This window comes from Trichomycterus rosablanca, chromosome 17 (assembly GCF_030014385.1).
Source record: "Trichomycterus rosablanca isolate fTriRos1 chromosome 17, fTriRos1.hap1, whole genome shotgun sequence".
Classification (NCBI taxonomy): domain Eukaryota; kingdom Metazoa; phylum Chordata; class Actinopteri; order Siluriformes; family Trichomycteridae; genus Trichomycterus; species Trichomycterus rosablanca.
This window is the reverse complement of record NC_086004.1, coordinates 4,221,373-4,245,102: the sequence shown is the minus strand read 5'-3', so window position 1 is coordinate 4,245,102 and position 23,730 is coordinate 4,221,373. Positions and strand designations below refer to the sequence as shown.

At 37.0% G+C, this 23,730-nt stretch overlaps 1 protein-coding gene across 3 annotated transcripts in view; it reads left to right on the top strand.

Annotated features, from left to right (window-relative positions):
• Nucleotides 1–3,320: 3,320 nt before the first annotated feature.
• nfia (nuclear factor I/A) overlaps nt 3,321–23,730 on the top strand; it is a 224,705-nt gene continuing 204,295 nt past the window's right edge. For all 3 annotated transcript variants that reach the window (XM_063013138.1, XM_063013137.1, XM_063013136.1), the window contains exons 1-3: nt 3,321–3,385; nt 4,371–4,477; nt 7,842–7,970. In XM_063013138.1, coding sequence (XP_062869208.1) covers nt 7,875–7,970 — 96 coding nt within the window. In that variant the 5' untranslated portion in view covers nt 3,321–3,385; nt 4,371–4,477; nt 7,842–7,874. The remainder of the gene's footprint in view (nt 3,386–4,370; nt 4,478–7,841; nt 7,971–23,730) is intronic.

Genomic DNA, 23,730 nt, shown 5'->3' with positions numbered 1-23,730 from the left:
ACATGTTATGTATTTGGTGTACCTCAGTGACATTTGGCTGCTAGTACAAGTATCCTTGGGGTTTTTGCTGAAATGTTTTTAATAATCACGCTTAAAAATTCTCCTCTGGAAGTTTTTCGGACTTAGCAAACTAACAATATTGATGAACACTTGCTAACATCCATTAATATTCATTTAAAGGTCCTTGTGTATAAATAGCACAGAAGGACACTGAGTTGTGTCCTAAAACAATCTCAGAAATGGGTTAGCTGCCAAGTTATTAATTACCTGTTGCCAGAGTTTTTTCAGTGTTCTTTACGTGTCAGCATAATGAAGAAACTGTATAGTTTTGAGGACATTTATTAATATCCATATAGAGTAGTGGGAGTAATTGCGTTCTTACCACACTATCTCTGGTAGGAAAGTACATTTGGGCAAATTATATGCAGTGAGAGCAGATGGTACTTATGGCAAGGACTCAATTCTTTTTTTAATACCCTCCTTCCTCTGTATCGTATGTGTGCCAGCCTCTTGATATAGCACTGCTTCATGCTGGCACAGGCTTAATATTCAATTTAGTGCCACATACAGTGCCTTAAACATTATTATTAAGTGTTCATACATATTTTTTATTTCTTTGTCTCAGATTACACATTTAACATGTAATAAATCTATAAAACAATGTGCATAACATCAAATCAGAACATTAATTCATCATCAGTAAAAGCATCAATTTAATCAGGAAATGCTTAAAACACTGGTCGCAAAGCAGGAATACAAACTCACCCATTCTCTAATGTTCCAACAACTTGTAAGCAGCCAATTCAAGAGATGTTGCACTGATTACAGAGCTTCAGATAGCAATACAAAACTTGATTGTGAAGCACTTATCCAAAAGATGTTGCCACATTTAGGTGGAATGCAAGTGCTTCATAAACATTCTGTACAAACTGAACATATTAATGACCAGCCATAATATATTTAGACATAATATTATGATATGACTGGTTTGTTTTTATGCTTTGCTTACTTACAAATGAATAATATACAAATCGTAAGCTTTTTGTCATTGGCACATTTTCTCTGGCACATACATGTATTCATTTATTTTTGTTACTAACTGCTTTATTCTGGTCAGGGTCTTGGTGGGTCTGAAAACATTAGGTGCAAGGCAGGAATTCAACTTGGAAGAGGACTTCAGGACTGAGAAATTTCTCAGACACAGACTTTAGGTTCCCAGGCCCACGCTGCTGCAGGGCACCCACTGCACCAGCTGTGCCACCTTGCCTTCATTACATTAGATCAATAAAAAACATTTTTACCAGGTTCTAAACTAAAGGTATATTGATGTGAGGAATTATGACAAACATTGCCAGCCACTCAGACTAACAACTTTTCCGTAGTCATGTTATAAACAGACTTATCATCTGTAATCAGAATCATTATTTGTACAGTGAATGGGGATTTTCAGACCACAGTAAAATACAAATCATTGTAATCAGGTTTGCATGATACTGTAAACATGATATTACGATATGCATTTGAAAATTATGTTTTTACTCCACCTTTATCGGTTTAAGTTTGATCTGGATTTCATTCTGCATGATCACAGACAGGAATTTTGATTTCTCGCTTATTTTTGAAAAACAATGGATGTATTATTCTGAGCGGTTTCCTTAGGCAAATTGAAAGATTTTGGAAAAGGCTGAGGAGCATGACTGCATGGTGTGTTTCTAATCGCAGGAGCACAACTTGCAGCAGGTCCATATTAGCCTCTCTATTCTGCATTTTATTCAGCAAAACATCCCGGGCAAATTCTTGTGTCTGTACAAAAGCTAATTGACTGAATGGGGGAAAATGGCACTGCTGTTTGTTTCACTTCTTTGGTTTTTCTAGCAATTCACTAGAGTACAATCTGTGTCAGTGTAATTGTTGCACATGGCTCATTGACAGCCTGTTTTAAAATTTGAAGATTTTGTTTAGGTATGGTGACCAGACGTCACAACAACAGTCAGACAGAGAGAAACAACTTGCTCAGAGATCGTAGTGCATGGTACAGAAACACAGCTTCAGGGATGTACAAACACAAATGTTCAGTACAAAAAGTTGCAAAAATTACAGAATTTTTATCTGTTAAGTCCAAGATGGGCTTCTGTGTATATAACATCAATTTATGATTTGCTGATACTTTTGCACTTTTGTTAATTAAGTACTTTTGGAAAAGACTCAGGAAAGTATACCTAGGATGGGTGTTGTATAATAGTAAATGCTATGGTGCCACCAGTTACTTAAACCCCTACCTCAACCCCCCACTCCACTGTTTTGAAAAAAAAAGGTCATCCAGGTTTAGGACATTGTGTAATATGAATACTGACAGAAATTCAGTTAAGGATACTGTAACTAACAACTAGCACCTGACAACAGAGAATTTGTGAGGGTGAATGTATTTTAGCTGAGAATCAGCAATGTATTTGTGGTCCTGTTTAAATTAATTGGTCTATCTACTGTGTCCGAGTTGCAGTGGGTCTGATACCATTAAAAAACACTGCACATCATGACCTTAAACTCTAATTCACTCACGTCTAAGAGCAATTAGAGCAGCAATCCACATTTTGCATGTTTACACTATTAACAACTAATGTTGTTAATGATTATTATTACTGTTTTTATTATTATAGTACAGTATAGTATAGTATAGTATATATAGTAATAGTAATAGCAGAAGAATGCATTCATTAATCCACATTAGGCAACTGCTTTATCCAGATCAGGGTTATTTCAAGGCACTGGGAATGATAGATTTAAGATTTGTAGACATATCATTTTTAGGTATAACATTTATTCATTAATCTCTGCTTGGGGTAACTGAGAGTAGCCAATTTACCTGCTGGCATGTGTTTGGTAGGTGGGAAGAAACTGGACTACTTATAGAAAAAAATTAGGCAGGGATCAAGCTTGGGTTCCCTCTGCAACATGGAACATTAGATGAATTATTATTATTATTTTTTTTTTATTATTGTTGCATAGTAGTACAGCAGTAGTAATAAAATAAGCAGTAGTAGTAACAGCAATAGCAGTGTTGCCATTATTTTAAATGAATTATATATTAGTAGTTTAATTAGTTTTGCATTGCAGCGTTTATTTCGTGTCATTTACTTAATTACTTGCACTATTATTGCCTCACATTTAAGTTATTTAGTTATTTTCACTGCAGGTTTTTATGTGTGGCTGTATCTCCATTGTAGTTGTAAGTTAATAGTGCACTAGGTAGTGTTCTAACTTCCCTTTATATTTTACCCTATAAAGGCGGCATATATAGTGAGAAATGATCTTTTTGAGATTCGACCCAAGAAGTGTCGGTTAAAAATATTCCTGCCTGAGTGCCGTTAGCTGGAAATGACTTCGGGTAAATACATTTATATTTATAAGTTTTATAACTTATGTGTGTTTATTAAGTTGTATTGCTTTTGTATATTTTGTGAACCAATTAACGTTTTTAAATCATTAACAGTCGAATGTATTTTTAAGTAAGGTTGCAATTAACAAATTAGTTGTGTTATTGTGCTAACTGCTAACTTTAACGTTGTGAGGTATTTTTAAGCAAAACAACTACCTCAATTAAATTCAATTAGATAAATTATATTAATTATTTACAATAAAAACACTTTTGGAGACATTACCAATAAAATAGGAAATAGTTTAATTATATAAAGATAACAAACAGAACTACGATAAGGATGTGTGGAACACTGTGACCTGACTGGACCTGTGGACATAAAGTAAGGCCACAGTGTTCCGTACACTACATACATGTGAGTTTTATTAAGGTGTATTATGTCTCCAGGTCAAAAGAACAAATACAAACCACAAACAGTGTAACATTAATTAATACATAACGATAATAAACTATAATGTTATGAAACAATGTTGCATTAGCTTTTTTAAACACCCTTACAGAGCCTTACATTTGTTATTTTGGAACCACACACTGCTTACAATGATATAAAATCAAGCATATTGGCATGCAGCCTCAATAGGCAGATGTTGGTAGCGAAATGTTTATTTATTTTTATACTGGTCAGGGTCCTGACGGGTCCCAAGGCACCTGAAAACACCTAAGAAGCAGGGAGGTCCTCCACCACCTCCATGCAGGTCACCAATCCACCGCAGTGGACCACACGTGTATTCAGTCACTCACACCTAGTGAGAATTTGGAGCAATTAAAACACCTGCCGTCATGTTTTAGGAGGTTTGACTTAAACTGTGAGCCACAGCCCGCCTGCTAAGTGTTATACAGTCAACCTGTGATTTTTAAAGCAACGCTGCCATGGTATCTTCCCAACAAAATAGTTTGTTATGTAATAAATGTCTCCCTTGTATTAACTTTCTAGGTTCCAGACTTCAACCCCATTCAAAGGCTCTGAACTTAGAAGTGAAATCCCCATACTCACAGTCCTGAACATCTCCTAGCAGGATCCAGTATAGAAAAAATGTTCAGGTGAGTGAAAGTTTTTTACCTGAATTTGGAAAGCTGGGTAATAAAATTTGTGCAATAGTGCCTTCTACTGGGCATCGTATGAAAGTCAGACTGGCATTTGCCTGGTAAGTCTTGCTGTGCTGCTTTAAAATGTTGTGATGTATTAAACAAAGAGTTAAAATGAAGTTCAGCACTTAAAAAGTCAGACTTATGTAAAATATTAGATTCTTCTAAACTATATGTATAAATAACTTATGATATTTTAATGTCAGAGTCATATCTATAATAAGAAATTGCACTTTTTAAATGAACTTTGTCATTACTTCTATATACAGTAATTTACCCTCATTAACCTTTATTTCACTTCATTAATATTCACAGTAACAAATGCAAAATTTTTTTCCTAATCAGTAGTTTAATCCCCTCTTTGTTAGAGATACCATTAGAGGACCAAAATGCACTAACTCTGTTTTGACTTTTTAAAAATTGTATATTTGTATAATATTTTTTTCATATTATTCATGCCGAGCAAGCATATATTCTTAAAGTTTATTATATATTTGCTTTAACAAATTTCACACATTTCAGCTTCCCTCAAGAAAAGTACCCATATTTTTTATTTACTTAAAATTAAATATTATTTAGATACTAAATAAAAACCTAGCCATTAGACACATTTCTTCTTTGTTCATATCTGTAAATATTGGAATCATCCCCGAGGTTTTAACAATTGCACAAAAATATAATTATTGCAGTCATTTAAATATAATAGCTTTGTTACGTTATAAATTGCATACTGTGAAAAATCCTAACATTCTTTTTACATTTTAATGAAGATATAAAAGCAAATTTTGATGTTTAAATAATAATTCATTTATTAATTAACTTTATTCTGACCAGGCTTACTCACTCACTCACACCTAGGGGCAAGTTAGAGGCAGTCCTACCTTTTAGAATAGAATAGAATAGAATAGAATAGAATAGAATGCCTTTATTTGTCATATATACATATACAGATGTACAGTACAAAGAAATTCTTTCTTCACATATCCCAGCTTATTTGGAAGCTAGGGTCAGAGCGCAGGGTCAGCCATTGTACGGCGCCCCTGGAGCAGAGAGGGTTAAGGGTCTTGCTCAAGGGCCCAGCAGTGGAAGCATGGCAGAGCTGGGATTCGAACTCTCAACCTTTCAGTTAATTGTCCCCAGTGGTACATGTTTTGAACATGTTTTGGAAAGTGGGGAAAAAGCCATGAAAACATATGTGGACACAGAGAACATACTAAATCCTTAGCAGAAAGTTAATGAAGGTGATGATTAAACTCATAATAGTTTTGATAACATATCAACTTATTATATTTCTCATATTATATTTTTGCCTATAACCTAATAAACTGCCAGCTCAGTGTATAAACTGTTAGACTTCTGTCCAAAACTAGATTCAAATCTATGAACGTTTCTACTGGATTTGCGTATTCTGAACTCTGTCTGTCCTAGTTGCGCTGTGACTTTTTGATATGGGATACCTGTGTCCTGCCTCTGCCCTCTTAAGCATCTCAGAAAACAGGTCCTTCTGTATCTCGGTGCAAATCACATTCCTTAGACCCAGTCACAATAGGAGAACTGTTTGATGCTCAGGTATTCCCCTTACTTGGCAACCTGAGCTGCACTGAACCACAGCATTCATAATCTCCTGCTTAATGTCTGTGCAGTACTTCTACTGAGAAGGATGATTTGTTTTTAAAAACAGCAACGTTTAGGTTTACAGGTGTAAGTTTGACATCAATAACTAATGCTTAAAACTTTAAAATCTTCTCTAAAACGTCATCTAATCTAAATAAAAACAAAATAAAAAATCAGCTGATAGCTTAGCGTGGTGAGAGAAAACTCTTCCAGTGTATATATAATCTCACTACAAAGGCAGGTTAAGGGTATTAAAATAAGGCATCGCAAATGCTGCTGTACTCGAGCCAATAGAGTTGTCATGTATCATGTACAAAAGAGAAGGTTTACATGTTTCACATATACAAAACTGTAAACATCTGTAAACTACATTGCTCTGTCATGAAGCTTGCAAAATACTGTATGTGAAATCTCGGGTTGAAAACTGTCTGGGAATTAATATATTTTGTATCACCTGTGGATAAGTGTAAATAAGAAAGAAAAAAAGTTTAGGGGTATGTCTGACATTTTCTGGGAACAAAATTGTCTGTCTTATTGTCTGTAACTTAATGTAATAAACTTTAAAACTTTTGTATAAAATTGAGTTGTAATATTTTATTTAAAATTAATGTCTGTAAAAAAGATGAAAATTACAAAAAATACTAAAAACCTAAAAGGTTTAATACATGAAATTTCAAACTTCCAAGTGTTCTGAAATGTGTATGGTTATATATGATTATTTATATATCTTTAGGGTATTAATAGTAAAACAAAAACAAACCAAATAGATAGAAAAAATATACTGTATTCAATTTTATATATTTTTAATTGAGGAGGGGATTAATGCCACTACATAAAAAATAAAGGGTTTAAGAATTATAAATATATATACATGTACTACATTTATAGTACTGATAACAAAACATTCTATACTTAAATTAAAAGTAGTTCTACCTGGAATTATTCATTATCAAAAAAAAAGAATAAAAAATTGAGGGAACCATTTTCAAAGTGAAAAGTGAATCTGTCACTTACATTGTTTAACCTTACAAAGTAAAAAAGAAAAATGGTTTAACACTTATCCATTCTCAGCATGTCCATTGTTAAAACCTCTGAAAGAAAAAGCCTGAACATGTCCAGCAGTAAATATCCATTGCTTTCTGTGCATTTGTATTACTTGATCATTATTAACCAAGTAAAGTTGTTAAAAATAAACTGTTGGCTGAAAAAGAGCATGAAGAGAACAAAACTAAACATCGCATGATAGCGTTTAAGCAGTTCCATCTGTCCAGCAGAAATTTCAGGCTAATAGCCTGTGGCATTTTAGTCGGCTGCCCTCACTCCCTCTACCTGACTCTGTCCTATTAAATCTCTCCACTCCTCCGAAAAGTTAAAAGTAGGGGAAAAAGAGGAACTTGTGCAGACACAAGTCGGCTTAAAAGTGGTCACGGTGATGATAAAGATGATGATGATGATACTGATAAAGAAGAGCCCTATTTAAGGAGGAAATATGACAGAGGACTTGAGGCACTCACTGATGTGGAAAAAAGGGCTCATCATGCTGGTGTTATTTTTTTGGTGAGCAGATGACTGCCGCTCACCTTGCCACGGGGTCTGCGCGAGATTGGTTCATTGTCAGGGTTTTTTTTTTTTACCCATGATTCCATATGGTACAGAGCAGACTACATGTTGCCCAACATGCCAGTGCAAATGTTTTCTCAATTAGGTGTCTTATCTCCGGTGAGCGCACTAACATCAGATGAAGCTTGCTGACAGCATAATGGCAGCTAAAACCTCAGACGGCTCCATCAAATGGCAGCTCTGCTACGACATCTCGGCCAGGACTTGGTGGATGGTAAGTTGGCAGGAGCTGAAGCTTTTTTTTCATCTTTTACTCACTTTTTTAAGTAAAAAAAAAAAAAACCTTGAACTTCCCTCCCATTTACACAAATGCAGCTTTGTTGGTGGAAATTCCTTTCTTCTGCTCTGCATTCGGTTGCCTGTGATGAGTTTTTGTGTTTGTGTTTGCTTGCATTGTGTCCACATAATGTTGTTTTGTTGGTCCTCATCTTTTTGGTCCTCATCGTTTGTGTTGTCTTTAATGTTCCTGTCATCGTCCGGTGAGTTGGAGATGGCTGACGAAACCGGAACATGAAGTCTGTCTGTGTATGTCCCTCGCTGAAATGTAGAAAATCCAGATCACGCTGAAGATTTTAGTTATGTTGGTCACTTTTGTCCACAAGTGACAGCTTTGTTTATCCACTTTTTTACCAGTCGGTTGACATAAGCATGCAGCTCCGTTGTTTGTTCCTCTTGATGGAGAAAGTTCCACTCAATATGACTTCAAATGAGCAGGAATCCGGCACCAGCCTGCAATCCTCAGTTGTTTACACTGAGCTAGTCTGCTGCATGGTCGATCAGCGTGGTCCATCAGAGTGGCGCGTGAACATGCGGTGGGGCGCTACTTCTCGGCTGTGCCACTCCGCGTCTCCAATTAAAGCACAAATAGGAAGAAAAAAAAGTGCTGTGGGACGCATCGGGCAGATTAACTCGTATGTTGTGAGCAGTGGAGCCAGACAACCTTTGACATCCCTGTCATTTCAGCCGAATTGGCGAGAGGTGAAAGGAGCAGAGGGGCACAAAGTGTTTAGCAGATTTTGCGGCGAGATCAGTAAGGGTCGGATTATACAATGGTCTTTTGTGGTCAGGATGGTTAAAAGTGGCTTGTAATGCCAGACATCCTCTGTTCACGAGGGACGATCCGTCATCTTAGTTTTAATGATCTTAACCAGTACTTTTATTATTGCCAGCTACAGCACTGTTTTGGAAAGCCAGTGTTTCAGCTCTAATTAAAAGATGACAGGAAACAATAGCTTTATTATTCCTCACACAAAGGGGTATAAACGTTGAAGACTCCCTCACTCACATTCTCTTTTCCCCCTGCTGATCCCGTCTGATCCAGGGCACCCGCTCTTTCCCTGCTCCTCGTCTGTTCGCACAGACTCCCTGCCGAATCTGTGGATCTCTGTGGGAGAGCGTCTGCAGGAGGATTTTCATTTTAGTTCTGTTTGGGAAAACTTTTAGATTATCTAGATCAGCAACAGACAATCTTTCACTCTGGTGTTTCGGGGTCTTTAGAAAAGTTTTGAAGCAGGAGTGTTGATGTGCAGAAATGCTCCATTGTGGCTCGCGCTGGCTCCACAGACTCTTTCTGGCAGCGTGGGAATGTAAACTTGTGAGCTGGAATCAGAAAAAGTGTTTTCACTTTCATATAATAAATACAGGAAAATGTCAGATGATTGCCTATATACACGAAGATTTAAGCTGTTAGAAGGCAAATTATCAGCAGAAATCAGTTAGAATACTGAATACATTGTGATTTAGATAATAATAGAGACCAAAGATTATTTGCAAAACTAACAGTATTGTTGCTGTACAGTAAAATTATTAAAATATTAAAAATGTTTTAATGTCACTAATTGTGTGTTGTAGATGTTTATAGTGATGTGTATGATATAGATACATGGTGTAAATACATTTCTGCATATTACTGCCTTATTATAATGTTCTAATAATATAGTAAAATTGTAGAAATTCATCTCTTTTTAAAATATTATATTAAATTGTTATAATTAAGTAAGATATTTTTACTAATTTCAGTTTTAAAATGACAGATTTACTAAACACTTTATATGTGCAGATTTACACTCAGTAAGCTTGTCCAGTCCTAATAGAATAATTACGGATTGTCAAAGTGTAATTCTTGATTCTGTAATAAATAAATAATTAAATGTAAATATTGAAATAAATTACATTTATAATTTTACATCAGAGTAGAACATTTGTCTTTCTGCCTTTATATCATTCTGTATTACATAATTGTATATAATACAAGATTTGATAATTTATCATAACATATTTATTTATTTATTTACAACAGTTGTTTTTGGCATCTGTTAATTTTTCAACTGCAGGGTTTAATCAACTTTTGACAGTAACTGTCTCTGTTTACCCCAACAATGATCACTGAAATATCCCAGACAAGCTGAAAGTCTTTGATTTTACACAAAGACACTTTTAATTATGCCTGAAAGTGTAAACCTCTAAAGCTGATCAGATTTGCATATTTATGCACTCGCCGTGTATGAATAAATGTAGCTCTTTTATTAAGGTATTATTTATTAGCTAAATAGCCAGTGAAAGTCTGAAGTTTATTTTGTTACCTCTGAGAATTGAGGTGATCAGTCAGTGTATCAGTGTCAACCAGGGTCTCTAGCTGATTACACTCAAATCTTGATCATAATAAGTTACCTTTACTTTAAAGACTAGTTAGCTTGGTCTAATTTAGCTGTTGTGATGAACCGTCGTTGTTTCCCCAGATCTTATTGAGATTTGAGTTATTGAGGTGATGATGGTGGCGTTTACGATGTTACTGCTGTTTATTTAAACGCACGTTAAATCACATATATGATGGGATCCACCGTCACCACCTGAGAGGTTAATGAGATTTTATTCATCAAACTGGTTCCGTTTTTTTCGTCTGCATGTGACATTGACTTTAAAAGAGGCAAATGTGTGAGTGTCAAGGACTTTACATCATTTGTGTGTAAGATTCAGAATAAATGCTCTGACGATTAATATACTTCAGTCACAATCTTGCATCCAGCACCAACAAGACAACAAGACTTAGAAAATGAGCAGCAGTGTGGGGTGTGCTAGTTTTCTCTGGATACATTTTAATATCCTTGTAATTTAAAAAGCAGTGAAACATTCATATTTATTCATATGTCCATAAAACTCCCTATCAGTGTATATAAATTATTTAATCTAAATAATTAATCTTGTACATGGTTTTAGGTTGCTCATTTATTTTATTAAACATTGAGTTCAAACTTATTTTATTAGTAATTGATTGATAAAAGCATTTGTGGAAAATTAATAAATAAAAATGAAATAAATAAATAAAACAAAACATTAATTGCTGCTATTTCCAGTATGAGCAATTCCAATAAAAATATAAACCTGTGACATCACTTTATATTTGCCAATTAAGTTTGTATTTAACAACATTTGATTTTAAGGCTTTTGCATTTAACTGTATCTTTACTTCAGAAGTTCCTCATTTTCTTTTACATTGTAGTTTACAGCATTGTCTTTTCACTGTGCTGAGACCTGCTAAATGCTTACTTGAGTCTGAATTAGCAAGAAGAAATTACTTACTGCAAAATATTTATTGTGTACATTGCGATGGATTATTCTCACTTGAGAAATTGGCTTTAATTTAAGTTTCTACTGTTTGTTCGTGATTTATTGAAATATAGTTTTGACTGGTCATTTATGGCAAAGAGGCATATTGTAACTAACCATTCAAATAATCAATTAAATAATTAGGTGTGAATATAAACCCTACCAAAAAATAAATATACTGTGAAATAGTCACCAAAAACATATTTTTATTTTGTATTATTTGTTTATTATTTATTTTTAGGTTAAGTAGGTTGTTTGTAAGTACATTTATTCATGCAAAAAAGTTTGTAATTTCTGCATGTTGTGACATTTTAGACAACACATTGATAATGGCAAGTTTTCCTCAGTTATGTTTTTAATATTTTAAAATATTTCAGATCGCATTAATGATAATTTAATATGCATATACTGTAGTTTAACATGCAGTGAACAGATTGGGACAAGTGCCGAACAAGATAACTGTAGATTAACTGTGAACTGTATTATCTGTGTAGTATATCAGATTAAGTAAAGAATAAATAGCTGCTAAATGCTTAGTATGTTGCTAATAGCATTCACTTCATTTATTCTGCAAAATCTAAACAAAGAGTAAATGCTGAATGTAATCTCTGTGTGTAATTCAGAATGAATATTACTCTATTTTATATAGATTTAGTCAAACACCAAATGTTTGTTTTTTCACCAAAACCTGGATATATTATTTTTATACAATATGTTAAATGTAGCAGTTATGTATACATTAAATGTGCAAAGTTTGTTTATTTAGAAATAAACAAAACATGAAATTTGACACCAGAGATGTCCAAACATACTTTTGCATAAAATTTTCACTGTAAAGATCATTCTGGAACCAAATGTTTAAAGTATTAAACAATGAAAAGAATCAATATTGTATGTAAAAAAAATAGAGGAAAGGGGAATTAATTTGTCACCAAATACCTTATTCATATGATATCCATAACCCACCATGTCCTTGATCAGGATGGTTAGTGGTTAGTGAAAATTACTTGTCTATATTAACATGACACAATACGTATATTGTCTAGTTGGCGTTAAGCATGTGCATGTATTGCAAAATTTTGCAAATGAGTTTAGATGTCAGTTGCATAATGATAGATGGATAGATAGATAGATAGATAGATGGATAGATGGATAGATGGATAGATAGATGGATAGATGGATAGATGGATAGATGGATAGATAGATAGATAGATAGATAGATAGATAGATGGATAGATGGATAGATGGATAGATAGATAGATAGATAGATAGATAGATAGATAGATAGATAGATAGATGGATAGATGGATAGATAGATAGATAGATAGATAGATAGATAGATAGATAGATAGATAGATAGATAGATAGATACTTAATTTATCCAGAGAGAAATGATTGGACTCCAGTAGTTAAACAAGCAAAAAATAGAGACTAATACAAACACAACTAAAGTAAGTACATAGAATCAAACTAAAGAACTAAACACTGTGGTAGTACAACACTGACGGAGCTACTGGAGAGGTTTTGGAACTGATGGAACTTTATTAGCACTTATACGTGTGAACTTCAAGCAATGTGCATTTTTAATACACTGCCAAATGACTGTAAAATATTAATTACCAACATGAGTGTTTACGTATTGATATGAAGCACTTGCCTTTAATAAGACACTTTGCAAGTCAGCGTAAGTTCATATGTCAAAATCTTAATTTAGGAATTGCCCATGAGCAATATTTATTTTTGAAAGACATTTTAACACTTGCTAATTAAGAACACGTTCTGTATTTAAGTGGTGAAACTTCCATCATTAAAAAACAGAGTTCAAACATTCATGAATGCCAGTATGGTCGTCATATGGCAGAACTGTGGTTCCCCCTCCGTCATGTCACTGCCGGCAGCCTCATGCCGTTCCAGTGTGTTTTAGAGTCTTGTAGTGGAAGATGTTTCTAATTTGGCTTTCGCCATGGACTAAGGGAGAAATGATTAGAGAGGAGGAAATTGGAGGATTAAAATTGTCTGCTTGAACTTCCTGAGCCCCGTTTGCTCCCTCTTGGTGTCTGTGCTATAGGACGTACAGCCCCGGGCACTCAGAGGGAAAAGTAAAAAGTCTACAGCAGGGTTTATATTCAGTGTGGAAGTGCTGAACACACAGATAATAATGTCTTATACTGACTGCATTATATGCTCTGAGTGTCTCACCTGGTGAACTAAAATCAGCGGATGATGGAGCTTTTAAAAGTGCACGGCAGACTTTATGCTTCTATAAATGAGTTAAAAAAAAACCAGGTCATTTCTGTTTAGTCTGTATCCGTTAAGAGAAACAGCATCAAACTTCATGAAATACCAGTTTCATGAACAAGTGTCTAGTACACAAAACTACTAGTGCCTCAGTTACACACGATCAGATTCACTTTTCAGAAAAAAATACAATAAAATTAATAAACTGGTGAGATTATGTGGCAGATGCAATTATTTCTCATTATTTCAGTGTGATTTTTCAAGCACCTTGTATGATTATTTCAAAATGCTGGACAGTGGGGATGTTAATGATTATTTAAATAAACTAAAAACTGGAAAATTAGGCATTGTTCAGTCAGTGTTGGTCAGTTCAGTCTGTTAAAATGTAAGTAAAATTCTCTAACAGCTAATGGTTCATATTTGAATTTAGAGCAGCGATGCAGATATCAGTCATATCAGTGCCAGATAACAAGGGTCAGTGTTTTGCTCTACAGAAATTCTACCCCCTTAGCACACATGCACCACAGTTTAACACAGCATGTGTTTACCACAAAACGGATGCCTCCCTTATTTGGACAGTGAGCTTTAATTATAAGTCCAAGAGAGACTATTATCACTTTAAATAACTGAAATCGTAATCAAATAAGCAATCACACATTTCAGGGTATCCAGAAATCGTGTAAATCATTTAAATTATAATGAAGGAATCTTTTTAGGATTTTTAAGAGTATTTTATACAAGTTTGCAGACACAAATTTTATAAGATTATTTAGCCAGTTAGTTAAGGTTAAGTGAATGTGGTGCTTTTAGGTTTCTGCTTTATAGTCTGGTGTCATGGCTAATGCGAGCATTTAGCATTATTATAATTTTAAATGCATTTGAATTTCACTTGAACTATTTAGAATTTAAATATTTTGCAATGGTATGTACACTAGAAGTTTATATTACGAGTGCAAACATTACTGTTAACAGAAGTGGACATATGATTGGCACAGCAGTCTGTTACATTGGCCCACAGGATTCAAATCCATAGTGGTGCTATCAGCTGGTTGGTATCTACATACAGACATGATTGTTGAGGCCCTGCAATGGACTGGCGTCCTTAAACTACTATTTTACATTTTTTTATTGTTATGTTCTTTATAATTTTATACTATCAGTGCAAACATAATGCATAATCAGAAGGAGATGCTTGAGTGGCACAACGGACTATTATCCCAGCACATTGATTGGCTATGTGTGGGCAATGGCCGAAGTCCTGTGATGGGTTTGGCACCTTGTTTTGAATCAACTGGACTCCCTGGAAACCTGACCAGGATAAAGTAGTTGATGAAAAATAAACAGAAGGTGAAATGTGGCTATTTTAAGGTAAAAAATAAAGCACTACAGTAAATAATGATAATGTTTTAGGTGCAGCAATATTGTAAAAGTTATTTTTGAAATTTTAAACAAACAGGTAAACAGAATAAATCTCAATTAACCACACATGCTCAAAATATGAGTTTAAACATAATGGCATTCTGTATTTAACATTGTGCACTATACACTACATATAAACACTAAATATACTCTATTATTTATTAACTATTTTTATTTATTATTTATAATCATACTTTCTTTTTTACTTTTAGATACAACAGCTCATGGTAATATGACATCTTCCTTCATTCTGCTCATACACACGTTATGATACATAAAACATTTTGTGTGATTTTTTTTAGTTTTAAAGAAAAAATCCTCATACTGTATAAATATTCTCAGATTTCCAGCCTATAGGTTTTTTTTTTTTTTTTACTTTCTAAAAAAACTTCTGAACCACAGGCTGTAATATCCGTTCATATGTGGACTATTTTGGGGAGAAAGTAAAGCCTGAGGGTGTCTTTGTCTCTTTTGTGTTGTGATGTATATCTGCACAGAGAGGCAAAGAAAAAACTTGTACGTCCAGCATATGTTCTACAGGCTACAGATTTCACGTCGGTTACGTCTTGTGTAGCTGTAGCAATTAATGTTAAGATTTTTCATACTTTAGGAGAATATCGATGAGTTTAAACATTCTGTAAATCAGTCACTTGGCACATGATTGTGCTGTTGGCTTGAGAACAAGAAAAAATGTGGGATCTGATTTGGACCAAGTTCTGTGTTAAAAATAGAGGAAGTGAGGAAGATGAAATCTGCAGTTCATTTAAGTTATTAACCACAAACTTTTATACCTTTTATTCAATCGGTTTTGCATTTTGTTGTGCACTACAGTGCAACTGATCGGAATATTTTTACAACCAACATACATGTTTTAGAAAAGTCTATTTGTCTTTAAAATGCTTGCAATAAACCTTACGTAATAAATTGTTTTTCTCTCGGCTGCTCCCATATTTTAGGGTTCAAAATCATTCCGGTCTACAGACCTGATTTGGCACAGGAGCAACCCTCCTTATTTCATTTGGGCTTGGAAACAGCACTGAGAGCGAACTGACTTGTGCATCTCTCAATGGCTTGGCTGTTCAGCTATTTACTTTCTCTCCTTTACCCAAATAAAAAAATCATAACCTTTAAGAAGAGGTGTCAGATTAATATACGTACATTAATATATACTGTATGTATATTACTCCTGCAGTATATGGTATATAGTCATTCTGCGTCATATATATAGTGATATATAGTCATTTTTTGGGGCTATTTAGTTCATTCTTGCACTATTCATTTATTATACTATCTGTTCTTTTTACAGTTTATTGTGTGAACAAACTGACTGTAACAAATCTGCCTGGGGGGGTGAAAATTCCTCCAGTGATGATGATTCAAGATTTGTGAAAGATGGTATCATTATATATACAATTAAACATCATCTGCAGCAAAAAGCATTTTTATTTATCCAAATGCAATCAGAAGCACCTCGAGCTTGCTGGGCATTTTTGGATCTTTAACTGGTATCAGGTTCATTAGATAGACAGGACAAATTCTGTAGCTATTGGCATGTAATAAAGTGGGTTTGGCATAAAAATAAAGAAAAATCTGATGTAAGGTAAGGTGCAGGCGCTGTATTTTTTAAACGACTTGGGAAACTAGTTGGGATACATGCCATCAACATGAATAAATATCTGCACCTGCCATGAAGCTAGAACTGGGTCCTGGTTGGACTGGGTCCTGGTTTAATGACCACAGATTCAGGCATTTGTCATCCCAGTTGTCTGACCTAAACCTCCAGGAAAAACATCAGCCAAGGGGGAGTCCAGAAAACTGGACCTGGGACTTCTTTATTATAATAATTCTTTATTTAAGTTGCAGAACTTAAACATACATGCCAAATTTAATTGCTGGCCTACTGATTTGACCCAAAACCATTCAAGAGCAGTCAGTCATTAAAATTGTGTTACAAGGTTCATAGTTATTTTGTTAAGAAATGCAAAGCTTAAAAGTACCAGTTTTGTGAAACAGGTATGATCTCCTCTGTAAACAGTAGGTTTAATAAGATGGTCACTGCTTGATTCATCTCGAAGGATCCTTAATGTCTCTCTGTTTGGTTTGGTTCCACTTTCAGCTTCTGTGTTCCTATGTGCTTAACAAGCGGTACTCTGACTGTGCTGTGGAATGAAGGGATCAATTGTGTGGAATGGATGCGTGTGAAATCCCTGCTGTCTGGAGTGGGTCAGGGGTTGCTATGTGAGAAAAGGACCCCTTTCTGTTACTGGCACTTTGTAAGGAACGCCACTCTCGGCAGGGGACACCCCCCCACCTCACCCAGTCTCTAACTCTGTCGTCCTGTCTCTCTCACTCCCCTGGTCTTTCTCTATCTCTCTTCCCAGAGAAACGTGGCTACTGGCCAAGACAGCTGGTCTTTTGGACTCGGCCTGGTGCCGTTCTCCGAGGCTTGTGTTGTTTGGGACAACAGAAGTGATGGTGCTCTCTCTAATGGTCTGTTAGAAGGCTGAGAAACAGGAAAATGTAGAATTCTGTAATAATGAAATTCTGTTAACTGTAGTGCATTATAAAGTGTATTTACTTCTGGCTGTCTTCTGGGCACATACAATAATTTTACTAATCAGTTTCATCCTAAACAGAGAGCTAGTCCATCACAGGGCATTACACACACACACACGGGCAGTTTGGGGTATAACAGGATTAAAGTCCTTTTAGGGAAACTAAATAATTCAGGTAAATAATAATACAATTAATTGTGTGCATACACAAATCCTTGTACAAAACCAAAGGTGAACTGTAGTGCTTAAAAGAAACCCTCAGAGACCATTGGAGAACATGCCAAACTTTGCACAGACACTCTTTGGAGCTGGGCAGCACTAACATTAGCGGCAGTGTTACCATGCATTCCGTTTTGCACCTAATTCTTGTGTAATAGAGCCATTATGGTTTAGAAATGTGTAGCCACATAAGACAAACATGTAATTTAGTTTCTGCGTTTAAAACATAATCACACCAGATAAAATAAATACAGTTTTTATGTATGTTGTTTTGTTTTTCACTTTCTGTCATGTTAAGATCGTTTTGTGACATGCCATGGCACCAGGCCATCAATGGCAGCTTCTTCAGACAGTTATGGACACATCACCACAGGATCTTCCTTGTTTTTTACTGTTTTCTCCAAATCTGAGCTACAATCATCTTTTGTTTGTTTGTGAAGCGTTGGCTGTCGCGTCTCAGTTGATATTCATCTTTTTGTGAACACATTGGCTGTTTGAAACGAGGTGTACGGATTCGTATGCCAGTGCACGTAATGTGTGTTCCATAAGAATTGTGATTTTTTTATCGATGTGAAAAGAAATTGACACAGATTACAAAAACACCATCTGGTATTTGGAGGAGTGTATTTGTCTGTGTGAATGTGTGTGTGTGTGTGTGTGTGTGTGTGACAGTCTGTTTGTCTGTGTGTGTATATGTGTGCATGTTGGGGGGGTGGTGGTGGTGGTAAGAAGTGATCCCCCCCTTCCTCAAATAGCTCTCCTCTTGGTCTTGAGCCACCCGCCACTATGCTGCCAAGAAAGGTGTCAGTCGCCAGTGAAGGGGAGGTAGAGGATGTGTGGTGTGTGTTTGTGGGTGTGGGGTTTGCTTCTATCACTGGAAGATGGCCAGTGCTATTAACTCATCGTTTTCTTTTCAGCTCTGCCATACTTATCATGTTGCTCCAAAATAACTGATGCACAAACTTTTTTATTTTTATAATACAGTGGACCAGACATGACACATGACTGTAACATAAACATAGACTTTCCCTTAAGGTGAAAGTTAAAAACGCTGTTGTCCAGCTACACACTGACATGGGTCTGAGAGGAGACAAACTACAGACTGCAGACCCGGTGGTGTATGGCCAAGACTCGGACCAACAGAAGGGCTACTTGGCTCAAATGCCAGATTATTTTAATACGTAGTGTCCCAACTTTTCTGTCAATGGGGCTGTGTCACCTCAGGCCAGTAAAAGTGCCCATTCTAACTCTTGTCTCACCAAAATTGGACAACTGGGCTACTGAAGAAGGTCGACTGCTCTGACAAATTCTGTTTTGTCTAAAATCATGTGCTTTTATGTATGTACAGTGTATCACAAAAGTGAGTACACCCCTCACATTTCTGCAGATATTTAAGTATATCTTTTCATGGGACAACACTGACAAAATTACACTTTGACACAATGAAAAGTAGTCTGTGTGCAGCTTATATAACAGTGTAAATTTATTCTTCCCTCAAAATAACTCAATATACAGCCATTAATGTCTAAACCACCGGCAACAAAAGTGAGTACACCCCTAAGAGACTACACCCCTAAATGTCCAAATTGAGCACTGCTTGTCATTTTCCCTCCAAAATGTCATGTGATTTGTTAGTGTTACTAGGTCTCAGGTGTGCATAGGGAGCAGTTGTGTTCAATTTAGTAGTACAGCTCTCACACTCTCTCATACTGGTCACTGAAAGTTCCAACATGGCACCTCATGGCAAAGAACTCTCTGAGGATCTTAAAAGACGAATTGTTGCGCTACATGAAGATGGCCAAGGCTACAAGAAGATTGCCAACACCCTGAAACTGAGCTGCAGCACAGTGGCCAAGATCATCCAGCGTTTTAAAAGAGCAGGGTCCACTCAGAACAGACACTCAGTTGGTCGTCCAAAGAAGCTGAGTGCACGTGCTCAGCGTCACATCCAACTGCTGTCTTTGAAAGATAGGCGCAGGAGTGCTGTCAGCATTGCTGCAGAGATTGAAAAGGTGGGGGGTCAGCCTGTCAGTGCTCAGACCATACGCCGCACACTACATCAAATTGGTCTGCATGGCTGTCACCCCAGAAGGAAGCCTCTTCTGAAGTCTCTACACAAGAAAGCCCGCAAACAGTTTGCTGAAGACATGTCAACAAAGGACATGGATTACTGGAACCATGTCCTATGGTCTGATGAGACCAAGATTCATTTGTTTGGTTCAGATGGTCTCAAGCATGTGTGGCGGCAATCAGGTGAGGAGTACAAAGATAAGTGTGTCATGCCTACAGTCAAGCATGGTGGTGGGAATGCCATGGTCTGGGGCTGCATGGGTGCAGCAGGTGTTGGGGAGTTACATTTCATTGAGGGACACATGAACTCCAATATGTACTGTGAAATACTGAAGCAGAGCATGATCCCCTCCCTCCGGAAACTGGGTCGCAGGGCAGTGTTCCAGCATGATAATGACCCCAAACACACCTCTAAGACGACCACTGCTTTATTGAAGAGGCTGAGGGTAAAGGTGATGGACTGGCCAAGCATGTCTCCAGACCTAAACCCAATAGAACATCTTTGGGGCATCCTCAAGCGGAAGGTGGAGGAGCGCAAAGTCTCGAATATCCACCAGCTCCGTGATGTCGTCATGGAGGAGTGGAAAAGCATTCCAGTGGCAACCTGTGAAGCTCTGGTAAACTCCATGCCCAGGAGAGTTAAGGCAGTTCTGGGAAATAATGGTGGCCACACAAAATATTGACACTTCAGGAACTTTCACTAAGGGGTGTACTCACTTTTGTTGCCGGTGGTTTAGACATTAATGGCTGTATATTGAGTTATTTTGAGGGAAGAATAAATTTACACTGTTATATAAGCTGCACACAGACTACTTTTCATTGTGTCAAAGTGTAATTTTGTCAGTGTTGTCCCATGAAAAGATATACTTAAATATCTGCAGAAATGTGAGGGGTGTACTCACTTTTGTGATACACTGTATGTATGCCTGTAAGCCATAACTAGCAGTACTGTAAGCCATAACTAGCAGTACTGTAAGCTATGACTAGCAGTACTGTTGTACAGGAACATTTTTATTCTACACGATTCAGGTATAATGAAAAAGTTGAATTAATTTTTCTGCTGCCAGATGTTTCTATACTTTACACAGTCAGAATCACCCTTTGCTAGCCTGGGATTTAAAAACCAATTACCAAATGAGTGAATGATCCCAGCAAACAAATTAATATCGGCTCTTAATTCATTGACATGGAGGAAAGGATTAGGTATGATCATTTTTTAGATGATTAATGATATGTGTTGGGCGGCACTAAAGAAGGGCACACAGATGGCAGAATATTTATGTGTGTGTAGTATGTAAGAGAGACGCAGTATTGACAGATGTTTCAAAACAGATTAAATATGAGAAGGGGTTATAGCCAGATAGGAAACAGGTTGGCTTACTTATGTAACCGCACTGCTTAATTATAGGTGTCTTTGTTATCCAAATATTGCAAAAAACGCTTTGTTTAAGACGATGTTGTTAAAATGTCTTGATCTTTGATTATTGTGGCTATTGTACACTGACAATCAGAGTTAATATGGACAACAAGTAACATTTCTTAGGGGCAAATCAAAGCTGAACAAGATCAACTTATAATTGACCAATGGCGTCCTTATGTTCCAGCCAGGCCAAGCCCAATTATAGATATTCTTAGACATCTCTGTTGCTCATAGGGTAAAATCTAGCTTGTTTAAATGGAAGAAAGAAAAACGTCTTTGCTTAACGTTACAACCCAGATTTGCAAATGCCATGTTTGTTTAGTAGCCACATAATTTACAGGCTGCATTTAGGCCCAAGTTTGTCCTACCCTTCTCACCCCATCCCACCTATTTCTAATTAGGTTGATTCAGAGAAGTGCCTGCTTAGCAGTGAGACCTCATTATTTATGCCTGTCTGGCAAAGGGCACGACGTGACCCTTTGAAGCATCTCGCCATGTTACACATGCTGGCAACAGGGGAGCTGCTGACCCCTCGCTCCGGGGGAGCTAAGCAGCTGGCGGGGGCATCACCAGAGGCCAGAATCTCTGCTGCCACACACAACGGCAGAGTTACACACCTCACATAGATACAGTCTCAATTTTAGGATTAAGGAGGTTAAAAGAGCACCACAGTGATTCATCAGACCTGGCATAATCAGTTGAGTGATAGATACTCGGGCTGTAAATTCTGGGTCATGTCCGTAGCCTCCCCTGTTTGCTCGTTCTCTCTTCTGTGGGCAGATTAAAGGAAGAGCCAGCTGTATCTAGGGGCCAAGCTGTCACATGCCTTTCCAAGGTGACCCCTGGCAAAGCTGGCAGCACATCTGTAGCCCTGACACATCCACAGCCCTCTGGGACCCTAGTGGCTCAGGATGCTGGCAGGGAAGCCCTAGCATGGGGTCCGGCCGCTCTCCTTCTGTAGCCATGAGCAGTGCTAGAGGGCAAAGGGGATATCGCTGGAATATGCTGTGGGAACGGAGCACATAAGCTAATCGTTTGGAAATCAAATCAATCACTAAATTTGAATTGTGATTGATGTGAGCTGAGAACTTCAGCTTTCTTACCTAATCTTTACCTACCTTTGGACCTTAACCACTAGGTTACAACTGCCTTCATTTGCAGTTGCAGCCCTTTATTTGTTGCTTGTATTACAGTAGCGATGACTTTGGCCCTTTTTTACACTGTCGGAGCATAAGCAGTGTGTAGGCAGTTGTAGCCTAGTGGTTAAGGTTCTGGACTAGTAAGCAGAAGGTTGCTGGTTTAAGCCCCACCACTGCCAGGTTACCCTTGTTGGACCCTTGAGCAAGGCCCTTAACCCTCAATTGCTTAGACAGTATACTCTCACAGCACTGCAAGACGCTTTGGATAAAAGCATCTTCTAAGTGCCGTAAATGTAATGTGTGTCATGTATTTATAAATTAGAATTTTGCTTCTTTAGATGTCTATAAATACTAGACATACACAGCGATATAAAAACAGGACGTGGACCGTGTATGCTGAATAAAGCCAGCAGTGCAGCAAGGTGATCCAGTACGAATGTAAATGGTGTGCAGGTGTCCGCACATTATTCACCCGAATATCTTTGGGCCTCTTTAAGTGAATCTTTGTTGTATCCACAGGGTCCAGCTGAAGAATGTTTAAAGATGCAGTTGATCATATAGTAGTGATCACAGATTTTCTTGCTTGGGTGGTGGCCAGTGTTTGAAAGTTCCAGCATGGTCTGAGGAAGGTGAGCCTATTGTCTGTATAAGTGGAGACATCCTCCTGCAATCAGTGCTGCCAGCCGGGATCCTCTCTACCGCTGATCTAAGCCTTCCAGCAGTCAGTGCAGGGCCGATGTAGCTCTTAATTGCTTCCATCCCTCAGTGCCTGGGTGGGCTTTCGCTGCAACACAAAGCTCCTCCACTTCCATTAATACCACTTTATTTCAAATCCAATGACTCACCGTGCAACAAAGTGCAAGCTTTCTCAAATTTATATCTGCAAGGAAGTACAAGTTAAAAGTTTGAGATGAAAGTGGCAGTAAACTGGACAAACTCGCTTTGTGTTTGAACTGTTCCTTTATTCCTGATGTTCTACAAATGATAAAAGTGCTTTGTGGGTGTACCTTCAAGGACAAATCTACTTAAACCTACATGGCACACTTGTGGTTTTGTGTTCCTCATTTGTGAATGAACAAGACTGCAAGGCATTTTTAATTTGATTTTTAACTTCAAACGGTTGGTCATAACCCCCCTCAATGCACCTATAACCCCTGGCAAAGTCTTCATTTATGCTGATTTAGGGCGGCATGGTGGCTAAGTGGGTAGCACTGTTGCCTCACAACAAGAAGGTCCTAGGGATTGATCCCCAGGTGGGGCGGTCCGGGTCCTTTCTGTGTGGAGTTTGCATGTTCTCCTCGTGTCTGT